Genomic DNA, 17809 nt, shown 5'->3' with positions numbered 1-17809 from the left:
ACGGGGCTCAAACCAAGATGAGTGTGAATGCCCCCTTAAACCCTGCAGCACTGTAATGAACCTATTTGTTCCCTTTCCAACTTAACTCTATTCTTCCGACTGCAATACGGAGCAGTATCGTAACGTAGTCCAATCACTGTGAACAGAAGATGCACCGCGGCGTTTAATCTCCAGGTCCCTACTCCTCTCTCACACCTGAGCCTATTATGGGAAACAAGCCGGAGATTTAAATAGGATAAGACGCTGTGATATGGAGACTGCACTAAGAAAAGACCACCAACGGGGAATAGTTCTATGACTCAGACAAAACACAATTCTGTTCATTATGATTGCAACACAGGAAAATTTATGGCTTCTTTCCGATCGCTAGTAGTATTTATTGTAATCTACACAGCAGCTCAAATGCAACTGTTACCTGCTTCAATGCATGGAGTTTAAAGTTATAAACTCTGAGACAAGTCTATAAAGAGTAGCTTCACACTTAACAGTTCACATAAAGCATTGTCTTACCGGCTTCTCTAGCTGTAGGTGTTACAAAGTCCACCTCCTCCATGTCCATTCATTCCGAGCTCTGCAAACTCACTGTGTGGATAAAGTAGTCAGCAGCCACGCTCCCCCAGTCTCACCAGGAGCTGCTCTTAAAGCTCCCTGGTGTATGCCGTTGCTTTTCCTCTGCACTAATTTCATTAACTGCAGGGCGTGCGACGGCTCAACTGTACGCCCGCATCAATATCCAGAGCAAGAAACTGGACGGGTATACGCTCAGAAAATAATTTGTAATTTATGTCGCAGTTTCATCGCCAACAGTTCCAATCAGCAAAGTCATTTATATTACGCAAATAGAAAGGGTAATTGTGGGACAGATAAGGTTTAAGAGAGGTAAAGCTCCCACTGAGGAAAACCTCTAGAGGCAGGATCAATGCCACCAAGTGTCGTAATGAGTTTGGATGGAGCCCAAATGTCCGGATTATTGGCGGTGTGGGCCAGCAGACAGATGGGTGGAACAATAGCCGCGAGAGGGCACGTATTTTGGACAGGGTGCCCACTGGGAGAAGCAGGGCTCAGTGTGAATTGGCCTTGGCCAACACTTGCATGCAGGATATCCCATTCTCCTTTTACTCTGTGCTAAGTGATCCGGGCTCACAGAAGGGACAGTTCTAGGAATATCTCCAGGGATTTTCAATAAGTTATTTTTAATGTCCGAGATATGCAAGGAAAACAGGTCACTGGCTGGCAGTCATTGTAAGGCCGGTTCATTCCAGACCTAAGATCTGAAAAATGAAGAAGATTTTCACGGGAAAGTAGATGTCAAATTAAAATTAGAGAGTTAACAAACTAAAATGGCTATAGTAAATATTTTTCAGGTAATTAAGTTAAAACTGTAAATATATAGTAAAAGCAGTGCTTAGGGTTAAAATGGGGCTGTTGTGAGCTGTCTGCATCTGGAAGTGTGCTGTTAGTATGTTAGTTGTTCTATTTAGCATCGCTGTCACGGCTCAGCTCTGGCCTAAGAAAGTTGTGAAAAGCACTTGTGAACTCTTCACGGTGAATAATTAGGAATGTAGTAAGTGGGAATTAAGTTTGCAGCATAGCAAACAGTTTTACTTCAAAATTAAGTGTTGTTTCACATTTTTAGGATGGTAAAGATTAAGTAGGCATTTTGCCAGAAGTCTCTTGACCAACAATGAGCTCTATGTTTATGACTAGAAAGTCAGCAAACCAACCTCAGTGAAAAATACAATTATCTAGCCTAGGGATGGGCATGATTAATCGATTAATCGATAATTGATCATTAAGAATTTCATCGATTACGTTCATTTTAATGGACAAACCGAATGTAGGTTGCTGTGCGTAGCGTGACCAAACAGGGGTCCGTACATGTAGCTCTTTGCACTCAGAAGGAGCGAGCAAACACAAACAGTCGGTCAGTCTGCAACGCAAATGCGTATTTAACGATGATTTGTACAAGAAATTCCACGCTTTCCGTTGCGTTCGGGACAAGTGTGAGTCCATGTGCACAGTGAACAAAGCAGCACATATGTTTCGGTGTCCAGTGGGAAAAAGTTTTGCCAGGTGAGAGTCGAGCAATGGCAATGACGAGTCCCCACCTCCCACCCCCCGTACGGTGTCATGGTTTTGACAAACGCAAATATGGTCACACTAACCTGTATTCCACTGAGTCATGTCTTTTAATCCAACAGAAGTTGACCGCATCAGCGACACAAGAGCTGGAGTTTTATCTTCGCTTAGTTTATGCAAATTAGCGATGCGGTTTTAAGTTTCGTTTCTGTGAGAGTTGCGCAAAACTGCGTTAAACACATTATAATCTCAAACGGATTGATGTGGCTCTAGAGTCGTTACGGTTTATATGTCGTAAAGTTGAATTTATGTATGCAGATTAGTAGTGCAGATAGTAATAATAATGATGATCATTTTAATATAAACACGTTAATGATTAATCGATAATCGATCGTTAATTCTTCCGACGATCGATTAAGAAAATTTCATCGAATGCCCATCCCTAATCTAGCCCAATATCACAACAGCATTCATCCCCATGCTTAAAAAAACTGTATGAAAAACGTGCCTTCTCCTTCCTGGACACTCACTCTTGGCTTCAGCCTGACTATAGCTGATGTCATGACAGTGCCATAGAGAACATCACCTCCTGTAGATGGATGTTGTGCTGCATAGTAATGCATTATATCGGGTCAGCCAGAAGTGTTGCGGGTCAAAAGTTATAGCTCCCATGACTGTCAACAGCTGAAAGATTAAATGCACCTAATGGCAGCAGCGACAGCATCTATAACGACCTGATACTGAAAGATTACGAAGTGCACAGAGTCAGGGTTATACATAAAGAGCATGTAAAGTGTAACATTTAAGTGTGAAAATTTTAACACTAACTAGGGTTGCATAATATATCTTAAAAAGTACTGATATAGCAACAATCCATAAACACTACAAAGTAAATATATCACAATAAATCACAATAAAGTTCACCATTTGACAGGAAAATATTTTTAGTTTTCTACAGTTTTTTTTTTTTTTTCTTTGTTTGCTTTTTAACAAAGTAAAATGCTGTTTTTATTTGAGATAGTTTGTACGTCACCATTTAGTTTCGTTAGGTCTCTGTTTGACAAGTACATTTAGGCAAAAACTTATATTTTTTAAACGTGCTGTGTCATGAATAAGAGAAATTTTGCAATATCATGATCACAACACTAAACAGATTGAAAAGCCCTCGAACAAGACATATTTTGCAACACTAATACTAACACATACAGTAGTAAATTGTATTCAGTTCACGATATACTTAAATGTAATAAGAAATTCACCATAATGACTACATACTCCGGGTTGGACTGCATTGCGTTGAATCACTTAGATCCATGACCACAGCAAGTGAACCCAATCTGGGAGTTCCCTCAAAATATTATCCATCAACCATCCTGAGGCTATTCAAGAAAAAAAAAAAAAAGCATGGTTCTGGGTCTTCCAAAAATAGTTCCAGCAGCCAGACAACCGTCCGCTGCAGAGCACACACCACTAATGAGGCGCAAACAGTTGTAGGCAGGTCAATAAAACAGGGATGAGAGAGAAAAAGGAAACACGTGATCACACCAAAGATAGGCTCTCACTGGAACCATTCAATAACAGCGGGCTATGGGGTCGGCTCGGGGCTACTGACATTGATCTAACCTGGACACACACATGGCAGAGAAACCCTAATTAACAGGACTTTCAACACATTAGGCCCATGGAGAAATCACTGTCTTATTACATGCTGAGAGGAAAGATATGCATCACACTAAACCTCAGTAAACATTGTGCTTAAGGTGGACGGCAAGAGACACATCCAGGCAATAATCAGAGCCACTTTGACATATGGCTGCAATTTTAGTGGTTCAATGGAAAACAGTAATCATGGCTAATGGTTAACAGAGGTGCAGATGTCTTCCGGGATATTGACATTGACATTTTATTCCCACTCTTTAAAATAAGGCTGCACAATTTTCAAACAAAAACATTCAACAATAGTAATATTGGCAAGTATTGCTAATGTGATTTTGTGGTTCCAAATCAGGATTAAAGACACAATATGTTAACTTTTCTGGTGGGAGGGCTGCCACCTAGTCTCCCTGAAGTTGTCATTGTTCCACAGTATGGCCGTAAACATATTTGACTTTCATAATAACAGGTGTTTTATAGCTCAAAAATACTTCCATGGAGATTTAAGTTTAATGCAACACAGTGAAACATTCTTGAAAAAAGCAGATCCACCAAAAAAGTTACATAAAGTACAGACTAGAGTAACAATATCTTTTCCATAAAAAAGATTAGATATTCCTCAGTTTACAGTGAACATCACCTAAATAACTGCAATCTTAGTTACGTTATAATTACATGAATTCAAATAGCATTTTTGTTTGATTGTAATATACAGTTCAGCTCATCTATAACCAAACTTAAATCATTTAGTCTCAGTTTCATGTTTTGGAAATCTAGCTAGTCAGATTTTGATGGAAAACGATCTATGCTGTGCTGTGAAGATGACTTGTGAAGCTATTGAATTATATGAAGGTACAGCCTAGTATTTGTATGCCTTAAAATGTAACTAAAAAGACATCAATTTCAGTGCATGTAGTAGTACTAATGCAAAGAAAAAACAAACCATAGAATCAAAACACACAGTGGTGGCTTATCTCTACAGTGGCACATCCTTTGTTTACTTTTGATCTATGCAAATGTATAACCTTCATGATCCCTCCCTGTCAAAGCCTACATAATGTGGCATTCATATTTCATCAGCGTTAACATGATTCATTTATACGGGATGAATATTGCAGCAGGAGCCCCGGTCTATTCCGAGCTATGGCGGTGCCTGAGATGACCTCCTGGTGCAGTATTTGTGAATGGGGCCTCGAGAGCTGGAGGTGGGTCTGCGTGGAACATGGGTCTGCCTCCACCTAAGCAACAACTGTAAGTCTCTTATCAGATCACAGCCTGTAAGCACTGACAACAACAGGACACGCAGCGAATAATCCTCTCTGCGCGGCGCTGTGTCTGGCTCCTCATAGGCTTAGAGCAGGGCGGGCTACAGCGGGGGCGGGCAGTCTCCGGGCGGCACGGGCAGCTGGGGCATTCTGTGACATCATGGGGCAGGACGAGTGCAGCTTAGCAGGGGGATCTGCAGTCACAGACCTTTCCACAGGGCGACTTTGTCAATGGTAAACAGGAATGGCATATGGCGTGCAACTGCAACTGATCTGTTAACAAGAATGAAAACAGGGAAATGACCCGGGGAATGCCAGTCTGTCATGTTAATGTCATGTCAGAGCTGGTCAACCCTGCTTTTTGAGAGCTAAGAAAAATTGGTTTTCAATATATTGATGAAAAGCTTAAAGAGAGTTTCAAAAATGGTGGTATTCCAATTTTGTATGAGTGTCTAAAAATGGATCATTGGGGAGATGCTATTGTTCCACTCATGATGATTTCCAACTATTTCCAATTATTTACTGTGTGCTTAAAAGTCAAGATATTTAAGTAAGTATATTTGTTAGTATAATTGTTAAAGGTGTAGGTGTAGCTTTTCTGATGGAGGGTCTGTCAAATGTTCTTCTTCATGGAAATGTCATTGCTTTGTCTGGAATGTTTCACATTATGGTATCAAACCTTTTTCTCTTCATGGAGACCAAATCAGATTTACCAGTTACAGGTCAGATCTGTGGACAGGGCAACCCCACTCACCGTCAAAATGCCAGTTTTTCCTCCTATTTTTGAGCTATAAAAAAAACCTGTAATTGAATAAGGTAGATCTGTTTAATATCACACCAAGCAGAGCAGTGATATATCCATAGAAACAAGCAGGTGATGGACCCTCCACCAGAAAACTTACACAATGCAAAGGGGAAGTGCCTGATTTTCTTCATGTAAAAACTAAAATTTGTTCATTCCAAGTACAGACATCGTAAAAAAATAAAATAAAATCACAATAATAAAGACCCACTGCTGTCTACTTCTAATTATAAAGTATTGTTTGTAGTTTATAGAGAACCAGAAAGTCAGAAAGTAACGCTGGTGCACTGTTAGCATGGTAGTTGTAATTCGCTATGATGTGACAATAAACATCTGCTCTGGCCTCTGAAAGTTGTGAAATACACTGTGGTGAATAATTAGGATGCTAGAAATACATTAGGAAAGTGAAGAATAGCCCATGTCTGGATCACTGAAAACAGGTTTCAAATTAACTAGTTCTGTTTTTCACATTTTAAGACAGTAGGTCTGGTACAGTGCCGTTAATAAAATAGTGCATCCCCCAATGCTGCTCACTCCTTTGTCCTTGTATCACAGCATAAAACTGTTGTCATAAGGCTGTGTCTAAAAATAGATCTTATCCAAATGGCAGAGCAAAACAATTAATCCATGCCAGTGTTTTGAGATGCTCACTGACCTGACTGATGGAACGTGTTACTGTCAGACAAAATGGTGGGCCCCACATCCACCACACCATGTTTCAACAAAGGGAAAGTACTATACCAGGCTAAAATCTATGTAAATTTTTTATAAAGTGAGTGCGTAATAAATGGCAGTACTTTGTTAGCGTGCAAGTTGTTAGAATTGTGATGTCAAAATGAGCTTAGAAAGTCATAACGGTGTATCATTAGGACACTAGGAATGTGTTACGAAAGTGAGGACTAACTTTGGACATATGTTCTGTTCTTGACATTTTTAGGACAGGTACACCGCCTTTAAGAAACAACTGAGCCGGATGTTTGCCTGTGACAGTGGCCCATTGTTATGGTGATAGGTTAGGGTCTTTATTATCAAATAAATATCACGTCATTCACAAATACATTTCATGACTTACAAATAATGTATCAACATTCACAAAAGTATTTCTCGACTCAAAAGAAAATGTTAAGTGATTCACAAATTTCAGTGCAGTTACATCTATTTGCAAACCTGCATTTACAAACCACTGTACAGTCCCTGACAAAAGTCTTGTCGCTTATCCATTTTGTAGAAACAAAAGCTTATAACCTGACTTTAAATTAATCGATTGGTTTTAGAAATGTCTCATATGAAAGCTAAAACCCTCCCAAATTATGCTCAATATACTCAAATAAATTTGCTTCACTGAAGAAAGATTGATCATTTAATGAACACAGAAAGGTCAGATTTTGGTAAGACAAAAGTTTTGTCACCTACAGAAAATTGAACAAATTATTTACTTCAAATTACAAAAATATGTTGCATAACGTCAGTGAATTAAGTAGAGATGGACGTATGCGATGGAGCACCATCCTGCTGCAAAAATTTGACCCCTTTTATGGTTGGGAATGTAAGAGGTAGCTAATACTTCTTGATATTTTAGGCTATTGATATTTGCCTTCCACCCTGCAAATGTCTTGCACACCCCCATACTGGATGGAACCCCAGACCAGGATTTTTCCACCACCAAACTTAACTGTTTTCTGGGTGAATCTTGGATCCATGCGGCTCCAGTAGGTCTCCTGCAATATTTGCGGCGGCTGTGATGTAATTCAACTGAGGATTCATCTGAGAAATCCACCTTCTGCCACTTTTCCAGTGTCCATCCTTTTAGTAGGCTGTGGACCTTGGCAAATGACACACGGTTTTTTAATTGCCTTTTGTTTAGTGCTGGTTTCTGTGCACTGATTCGACCATGGAGGCCATTTCAAGACAGAATTCTACAAACTGTTGTGGTTGACACAGGGACTTGAGGTGACCAGGCCTGGTGGAGCTCTGCTGCAGTGGAAAAGGGGCTGGCCTTGGATTTTTGAATCAACAAACGGTCCTCCCGAGCAGTTGTCTTGCGGGGTCTGCTGGACCTGGGCTTGTCAAAAACATCTCCAGTCATTTCAGATCTTTTTCTTATTCTTTGTACTTGATGCTGAGACACATTGAAGGTGTCAGCCACCTCAGCAGTGGATCTGGTCTTCAGCCTCTTGATAATTAAGGCTTTGGTCTCAGGGTGGATCTTAGGCATGTTGTCAGAGGTCAAGTTGCAGTTGATGTGAAGGTTTGGTGTGCTGGGGTTCTTTTTATACTCACCCACTAACTGACTGATCAGTTACTGATCACAGGTGAGGCTGTAATCTAGGATTGGGTGCATCATATGACAAGATGACAAGACTTTTGTCTTGCCAAAATCTGACCTTTCTGTGTTCATTAAATGATCAATCTTTCTTCAGTGAAGCAAATTTATTTTAGTTTATTGAGCATAATTTGGGAGGGTTTTAGCTTTCATATGAGACATTTCTAAAACCAATCGATTAATTTAAAGTCAGGTTAAAAGCTTTTGTTTCTACAAAATGGATAAGCGACAAGACTTTTGTCAGGGACTGTACAAATTTGTGACTATCTCTGCATTTATTTGTGGATTTTTTAAACCTTCCTGACAGCGCTCAATGCACAAATGTGTTTTTTTTTTGTTTTGTTTTAACAGCCAATCACATCAACTGAAATTCAAGTGTATAGTTTATGGCAGAAAATATTGCGCTACTATTGCGCATAATACTAGTTAGGTCCATAGGTTCCAGATAATTTTCAGGTTGACTGGCGAAAATGGGGTGGGTTCATCAACTGTAAATATAACTTGTTTATCTCCTCATAATTTAACTTGTTTAAAATCCTTTATTTGTGACTGAACTTAATTTAAATTATTTGAAAGCATTAAACCGCAATATACCGGGGGATCTAGTCTGTATTGCTAATCAAAATGACAGGACCTGAATGATAATTTTCCCTTTTAAATTCAATGTATGGAGATAGGTTAGTGTCATACATTGTTAATGCTGATCCAAAGGAGGATCATAAAAATCCAGGGATGTCCAGAGTCAAGGGCAGGGAGAGTCTCATTTTGCAGCCATTGATGGTGTTACTTTCCTGTGGAGTGTTTGTCGCCAAAGCTCTACCTGACCTTGTCATCCTGCTGCGGCGCAATCACATCCACAGTTACGCTACATTTAGGGATGGGACTCCCTCCACTCAGACCAAGAGGCTGAGTCTGGTTTACGAAAAGACTGCACTTATAAAGATTTGAAATGGCTGGGTAGCACAATATATCGCAATAGAATCAAATCGGAATTTCATTTGGCTTATCAAATACCAAAGGCAGCAATTATTTACATAATAATTTTTTTTTTTTTTACAAAGATCAAAATATACTGTCTTTAAAAATGTTCTGAAATTCATGGAAATCTTGTATCTTCTCTCACATACTAGGGTACTGTTCTGACTGTGCACTTTTTCAAAACACAAACCATAAATCCAATCACATCGAATCTGTAGAACTTTTTTTTGTGAGAAATGGTTAAATAACCCAAATCACTTTCTTTTTACCAAGAAACTTACACATGCTAATACAGTCTATGTTTTAAAGTACAATTTGGTGTAAGAGGTGCATATAAAGCCCAGCCATTTGCGACAGTATAGAACACCATAGATCCCTTTACTGGCTTGTCCTCCACTCTCCAGTCCCCATCCTTCCCCCTTTTTTATTCCTCTTTTCCTCTTTCTTAGATTGACCTGCCACATTCACTTTGCCTTGCAGCCAGCGGAGAGTTACTGAAGTGAACAGAATGAATATCTGAAGAAGACACACATATTAGGCTGGCTGCAGGTTAGCGATGGAGCCGTGATATGGAGGAGAAAACACTAGAGGAGCGGAGATGTCCCATGGCTCTGCATCGACAGTGGAGAGCCCTGAGGGGACTTGACGTGCCCCCCCAGCGAAGCCAGACAGGGGATTTAGAGGCGTGTTGGGGTTTTGTACCACATTATTATCAGCCAGTGATCCGGCCAGGCAGGCAGTCTCCCTTCAGACAGGAGCAGTCCATTCCCCCGCAGCCTGCCCGGTATCCACGGTTCACACACTAGGCAGGGCTTAGCCGGTGTAATTGAAATGCTACAGAGGACCAGATTGCTTTGCCTACATAAAGGGGGAAATGTATTGACACTTAAAAGTTGAGCTAAGGTGAAATGTGTTCCTTAGAAATAGTCAATAAAGGGATGTATAGCCTCAGAAAATGTGTGAGTAGAGATTGGAGATGTATTAAAAATGGATATTCCAATTGTTGTTTCGAGGATATATGCAAAATTATAATAGTGTTTATAGTAAAAAAACTTTTTTTAAAATGGACACAAAAAGAGCTGATTGAAAATAAATTTAACAGAAATGTCTGGTGTTTTAAACAAGGGAAAAAAGTGATATTTCTGATCTGTTCTGGTCAGTTTTATAGTTCACTCGCATTTTCGTGATACTATTCATTGTTAAAATATCAACTGAATAGTGTTATCAAGCTTTAAAATATATATATATATATATATATATATAAATAGAGGTTTTCATCGTTGCTAGATTGTGATATTACTTTGCAAAGCATTATGGGATACCCCCCCTCATCCTGCTGACAAAAGATCTGTATGCAGGCTCAGGATGCTTAGTCTTAACATGCCGAGAGCACTCAACCTACCACCAGACTCCAAGATAAGGCATTCTGGCAACTGATGTGGGTGCAGTCTGCCATTGATGTTAGATGTTTCCTTGGTGCATGGGAGATGAGTGACAAGGAGCGGGCCAACACGTGCACAGACAGACTGGGGAGTGTGCAGCACTGAGGGCTGACGGACAGGCTGCTGATGGATTAGGTGGTAAGCCTGGCATAGGGCTGCCCTTTCTAGATGGAAGCTCTCCTGATGCACTGCAGTGATTAAAAAATAACACTCAAGAGCAGGGTGTGGGCTTTGGTTTTACTGAGCCATTTGTTTTCCTGTTTATAGATGTTATTTTGAGGAATTTTCACTGATCAAAAGATAAAATGTTTGTTTTAAATTGGAAATTGCTATGAGAACTAGATCTGGGAGATATGACAAAAATGTATATATATATATATATATATATTTTTTTAATCACAATTTCTTCCTCATATGTATCAATCTCTTTTTAAGTATTGATTTCATGGGCATGAACAAGATACACTTTAAATCAGTGCTATTTAACAGAAGACATATTAATATATTGTCCTCCAAAGTCTCCAAACCACATGTTTTTACTGAGAGAGAGTATAGGCTGTAGACCTATCCATAAAAAAAGACCCATCCTGATCCTTGATAAACATGACTGAATCACAAATTAGATTAATTACCCAACCCTAATGGAAACAGTCCCTCTGAAACCCCTGGATACAACAGGTGTGTGATCAACCAAAGTGACAAGATCCACAGGTAATGAACTTTGTGCAAGCAGTGGTTAATATCTAACCAGAAATCATGACTCCCACACAGCAAATTTTATTGGTATACTGGTATCAGAAAAAAAGAATGGCGCAACACAAACAGCTAAAGAACAACAAGCTAAAGCACTGAATCTTCATAGGATCACCAGGCATTGAATGGGAGTTGGGGGGTGACAGTAATAGCATCTGCATAATTCATGTGTTCACTCTTGTGACTGCAGCAGCCGCATCTGTCAACAGTTTCAGTGCCATCTATATTAGTCTTTAATTATTTAGACTGTCTTTCAAACCATGAGCCTGTGAAGGCTTTTCACTGACAAATAGCTTCACAATGACCTCTTCTTAAGGGATTTCATGCTATACACAAGTACATCACGCTAGCCTTAACAGGATGTGAAACATGAATGGCAAGTGAATGTTTAGGTTTCATTACATGCATTTACATGTTTCCAGAAGTGAAAAGCTGACAAACGCCATATATGTTTTCTAGCATCTCAAAGGCTTGCCATGCAATAACTAGAGCAATAGTCCATTAGTTACTTAGTCTAATCAGTGAGCGGTGTCTTAGTCAACCAAATGAGTTATTAGTCCACTAATTATTTTATTAGGATTATAAAGGATTTGGACCACAGCAGGAAGTAGAATGCACAGAGCGAGTCAGCTGGAGTTTAAGAAGTGACTGGGCAGTTCTCTATATACACTTGAAAGAGATGTTAATAATTTTGCCATACTTTTTTAAAGTTGATTAATCTGTCCACAGGGCATGTCTTTACTCAAGATAAAATGTCTACAGCTGACAATCTAATAATCAAGCTAATAATCTGTTAATATGGGTCTGGATTCAGTCCATACTTATGAATTATCCAATGTATGTTTCCTCATAGCAAGAGAGTCCTGGATTCATTTCATGGACCAAGAGAAGTCTTTCTGTATGCCTTTTTCCCTGTATGTTCCTTGTGCCTGTATGGGTAGGTTTCCTGAGGGCACTCCAATTTCCCCCATCCATTCAAAACATGCACACTAGGCCAATCCTCCAGCTAGGGTAATCCTGACTAAGATTCTGGCTCAGGCTCTACAGAATGGTCCCTGAGCACTGCCCCTGAAAAGTGTCCAGAAGCACTGGTAGAAGGATAGGTCAAAATACAAAGGCTGAATCTCCCTACATGGCAAACAAGTCCAAAAACCCACTTCAAACAGCAAACAAAGTTTGCAAGCAGTTTCTTTATATAGCACCTTTCGCAGACAAGGAAGTCACAAAGTCTTTCACAACTAGAAGATAAAACACATTGAAAATAACATAGAATTGCTCAAATACACAACAAAATGGCAGTCATAGCAGCCCCTAAAAAACTACTGCACCATAAAACACTTGACCAAATAATCAACAGACTCCAGTGAATTCAGGGAGAGCAGACGATCACTTCAGAGTCTGGGAGCAACAGCCTGGAAGGTCTCCTCTGGTCCGAAACACAACAGCAAACCAAATCAGTAATGATGAAATACGAGTCAAAAGAGTTCACATGAGACAGCTAGATTTTTGGAAATAAATCTAATTCAGATTTTTCTGATAGGGCTAGCAATTCTTTTATGATTTATGATATGTTAAAAAGTAAGATTATGTTAAAAGTGCACATTGTGAACAACTCCAGGAGCATTAACAAGCCTGAAATATTAACTGATAAATTAATACAAAATATTCTGACCATGTACACCAAGTTTTCTATTTAAAAAAACAGGATATTTGTTTCTTTGCATTTCCATTTCTAAATAATTTCAGTCTTGCGCCAACTAGGAATGCCACAATAAAAATTTTTGAAGCGCGATATATTGGTACAGAGAAATATTGAGATAAACGGCAATACTGAAACTACTTTATGCCACAGATATTATTTATTCTACATTATCTTATCTTCTCACGTAAAAATGGCAAAAATCTCGACCCTATTGCAAAGAAAATGGCACATAATAAATATTGAGCATCAAAATATATTGAACTATAAGCTGATATAGTAATGATCATCACAGGCCTAGAACCAGCTCAATTTGTGATTTGGATTCAGTTGTAAAATATTATGTCGACATGGAGACAACATTAGACATAAGAGTAAAAAGAAAAAAGGAAGTAAAATATTGCAAGCCATGTGGGGTTACTGCACCAGGATGTAGAATCATGAAAATAATGTAATCATCAGCAGTGATAAAAGGGTACAATAAACCCACCCAAAACGTCAAGTGAAAATTACATCTAGATCACAAAAGATCTCACAACTCACTATGATTTATCAGTCTAGAGCAAAGCACGTTTAAGTCATAAATAAATCCAGTGTGGCAATACTCCATTTGAACAAAAAGGAAACTGATCAGTCACAGGATCATAAATAACACCAGTACACTGAGCAATTCACACAGACATGACCTCTGTTCAAAAGGTCAGGGCCAGCCATCCAACAAGGAATATTAAGAATTGAGACATTTTTCGAAGAAATACACATGCTGCAGTGTGCACCTGCAGCATGTGACAGGTGTAAAACCATAAAACAACACACAGAACCAAAAGCAAGCTGGAACATGCTAAACTGGTTTAAAGAAACATGCATGGGATCCATTTGCAAATACTTTCACTTCTGATGCAGTGGGAAGTTGCTGGTACAGCGTGGAACAGATTCCCACAATGGTGCAATTATGAGTCCAAGGCAACCCACTGTCTACATGGGGCTGTGTAGGCTGACACTGAGCAAGTCATAACTTGATAATGCAGATCAGTTTATTTAGGCTACCAGGACACAAGTTTCTGTGTCTATTTGAGTTGTATATTGAAGAATTGAATATAGGCCAATGTAAATATGTTGAAATAAACAAGAAGATCGACCAGCATGATAAAATACATGTTTAAATTGCATGTCTCTTTTGGCCATTTCCTAACGCACCGATGGCGCAAGTCAGTTCCTAGATAGCCTACTCCTTGAAGGGACTCTCAAAGTGACCCCAGGGGATTTCTTGACCCTGGTATGTTTAATCAAAGCCTGAGCTAGCAACTTATATTATAGGAGAACCGCCGGGGGCCTGTCTTCCTCCTCCTCCAAGCAAAGACAACATGAAAATACGCCAGAACAGAGCAGAAGACTTTTTTAATAATGAACCAAACATCTTCACGTACCCTCAGCCCGCGTCCGCAGATCAGACATGGTTCTCTTGACGGGGGGCATCTCTCCTCTTCTTCACACCCGAGCGACGACACCTGCCAAGCGGCCGCGGCTGCAGCTGCACTCCCCGCGGGCTGGTGCCTCCTCCTTTCAAACCGTGAAAGAGAGACAAAATACGGCTACAGTACGGCGGCAGACGACCCTCTCTCTCTCTCATTCATGCGGACAGGAGTGCCGTGGGAGCGCCGCTAGTGTGTAATGTGTAAAAGGGAATAAAAGGCGTCATATCGTGTTGATGGTAGGGAGAGCATGCTCACAGTTCACGGGTCCCGCAGCAGCATCCCCCCGGCACGACGCGGCACACGGATAGAGGAGCGGTAGACGGGGCGCAGACAGCGGGAGCGCATACGGACTTACCACGGAGTATGTGAGGGGGACGCTACCGCCGCTACATTACGGACCATACCACATCCAAGCGCAGGGGAAGGGGAGGGACCGGCGACTTTCAAGCTGTTTTCAACTGCAGAAACGAAACCAGATCTTAAAAATAATATGTTAAATGCAGAGAAGTGGTGCGTAGCTTGCTCTGTTTGTTTTTCTAAGCATGTTTTTCTCATCAAATAGATTTGAATATCGATTGCCCATGTGTTGGTTTAGGCACCTCCCCCTCTGCAGCAGACTTCGTTCACGATTGCACACAAAACAATAGTGGGTGGGAGTAGGATAATGACAATGAGTTTTTACAGTAGGTCTATGTAAGAAATTGGCAATGAGTATATTGCGTAGTAGCCTATGTGGGGGATGAGAAAGCTGTGAAAGCTGTGATTGAGAAAGTAGGTTAGGAACTGGCATAACAACCCCATGATCTATAAATTGGGCATAATATGATTTCCCTTTAGCTTGAATTGAAATGCAATTTTTAGTTCATGCGGATAAAGAAATCTTAAGCCTGTAACCCATGGCAGACTACTTTACATGTATTTGTTTATTTGACAGAGTTGGGAGAGTGAAATTAAAGGTCCTACATTATGCAAAATCGACTCTTGAGCTTTAAGCCATGTTATAATGTTGTCACCTCCTCAAAAAAATACCTGTCCTGTGCTGTGTTTTGTTTCATTCACACATGTTTGAGTCATCCTTTTATTATTAGTCTGTCTACATCTCCGAAGCTCAAAATGCTTTAAAGTTAAAAGCTATTTTTTTTTACCTTTTGGTCAGAAGGGATTGGCATTTCCAGAACTGAAATCATTCATATTATTCTAGTGATTCAGTTTAGTCTATTTATTTATTATTTATGTATTTATTTAATGAGACAGGGACAATGCACAATATACATTAACTCAACAGGAGAAATGTATTGTACCAGGTTGTAGCACCAGAGCTAATTTCCATCTGTAGTCCCTGGACAGTGGAGGTGAAGTGAAGGTTTATGGAGTTAAAAAACACAGTGGAGCACATCCTCAGTTACCACATGACATCACAAAGTGGAAGCATTTTGAGTTTAAGAGAAGAACTCTAAATAACCTAAATATGCAGGGTGGCTCTGTGATGAGGGCCTTTAAAGGTGTACTATATTACTTTTTATGGTGTCTCTAGGCCAAGTTACAGGTCAGATCTGTGGAAAGGCATTCTGCTCATTCTGCTCACAGAAAGAATGTTTATTTCTCAGAATGTTTCTTTAGCAGTAAATACACATGCAGCTGAATAAATTCAAGGAAGATGAGTTGAATGCCACACTGTAGAACATTCCAGGCAACACAATAAACTATCAATGGGGACAAGCACCCACCCCACAAGAAAAGTTACACAGGCTAAAGCACCTTGAATTTATATTTCAAAAGCTTTAAACATTCTTCACATAAATGATAGTTGCACCTTTCTAATAAACGCTAGAGCACTTAACACAAGGGAATGCCACTTTAAAATGTTATTGTTATTCAAGGCTGCTCCATCTGATATCTAGTGACACTTTTCCTGGTGTAAGCAAAAATGACCAGTGATGTGACGTATAGCAGACACAAGAGACGTGATTTTGTTTAAATTCAATAAGGCTATTATTTGAAAGATGTATTTCTACGCATCAGCAATGTGTGCACAAAACCCTTAATATAAGAGAAACAATAAGATGTTTTATGTTTTACTGTCATTGCACAACATACTAGTATACACCTACAATTTATCAGTTTATTTTTCGATTGACAGGGACCATACACATAAACATTTCTCTATTGGACATGTAAAACTTTGTCTGATCCAAAACAACAGTCATGTGTGATCCTGTGTGTGTGCTCTCATGCTCACTGTGGCTCAGCTAAATGACACTGAGCTCATGTTATTTGTGCAGCAGCAGCACCACTGCAGTTTGCACGAAGAACTGCAGTCTGCCAGGACACTTGTCTGATGCATGTGTTGCACTGGCACCATCTTATTTATATATAATGCTGTAAAAGGGAATTCATCAGTTTGTGTTCTCACAGTCGGCTATAAGTATTAAAAACAGGGACTTGGGCGGCAAAATGTGGGTTATTTATGCTACAGCATACATAGGACAGTGCTAAAATGCATTCTCAAACATTCCAATTTACAATGAATCATACACAACTGAACACACACCCCGATTGTCAGAAACCGGCAAATGAGTCTTGCTTTCTTCCCCTGTTCCCCATAATTCAGCATCACATCAGCAGCACCGCGGCTACAGGGATTTAGCTCAGTAGCTCTAGCGGTTGCTTAGCAACAGGGACAAGAAGCTGCCTCTCTGATTGTGTGAGCACCCTGTTTTTGTGATTTCCAGATTGTCAGTCTAAACAATGACACATTGATAAAACTGGTATAATTCAACCTTAATTCAAATCTGTGTGTCAACTGTCAACTTGATCTGTAATGATTTTATTTTATTTTTTTTATCTTAAGAGGCCATAAAACTGAAAGTAACCTCAGAGCACCTCTGTTCTTTGATAGCTGTAATAGTACAATAGACTGGTGTGTTTGATAGACCTTATGCAAACACAATAACCTTCAGAAGCTCAAACCACGTATTTATTTAAAGACGAGATAAGTGATCTGTACACAAACATAAGCCTTGGCAACTGAGATTACAAATACTATAGCAGAAATGTTGACAGACTGTAGTTGCCTAAATTATGGCTCATAGTGCACTATGACTGAAGAGCATTACAACAAAAACAGTTGACTTCCTCTAGTTTATCTTAAAGCTAGTGAAAAATTAGAACAAACAGGTAGATATCTTTGCAAGAGAAGACAAACTGAACTGAAACTGAAACTCTGAATTTATAAAGAAACTATAAATCCTAAATGTTGCAATATCTCATGGCACCCATCCTATATAAGGCAGTTTGTTAGAAAGTAACTAGATTCAAAACGTGACTTGAATCCATAACC

General features: G+C 39.6%; 1 protein-coding gene across 3 annotated transcripts in view; it reads right to left on the bottom strand.

Annotated features, from left to right (window-relative positions):
- The window catches only part of atp8a1 (ATPase phospholipid transporting 8A1), a 107678-nt gene extending 92653 nt beyond the window's left edge, over positions 1-15025 (bottom strand). For all 3 annotated transcript variants that reach the window (XM_020923351.2, XM_055159196.1, XM_055159197.1), the window contains exon 1: positions 14422-15025. In XM_020923351.2, the coding sequence (XP_020779010.1) occupies positions 14422-14470 (49 nt within the window). In that variant the 5' untranslated portion in view covers positions 14471-15025. The remainder of the gene's footprint in view (positions 1-14421) is intronic.
- Between the last annotated feature and the right edge of the window lie 2784 nt (positions 15026-17809).

This window comes from Boleophthalmus pectinirostris, unplaced genomic scaffold, assembly GCF_026225935.1.
Source record: "Boleophthalmus pectinirostris isolate CB_2022bp ecotype Guang Dong unplaced genomic scaffold, ASM2622593v1 HiC_scaffold_23, whole genome shotgun sequence".
NCBI lineage: Eukaryota > Metazoa > Chordata > Actinopteri > Gobiiformes > Gobiidae > Boleophthalmus > Boleophthalmus pectinirostris.
The sequence above is the reverse complement of the archived record's forward strand: the minus strand, read 5'-3'. Positions and strand labels throughout refer to the sequence as shown.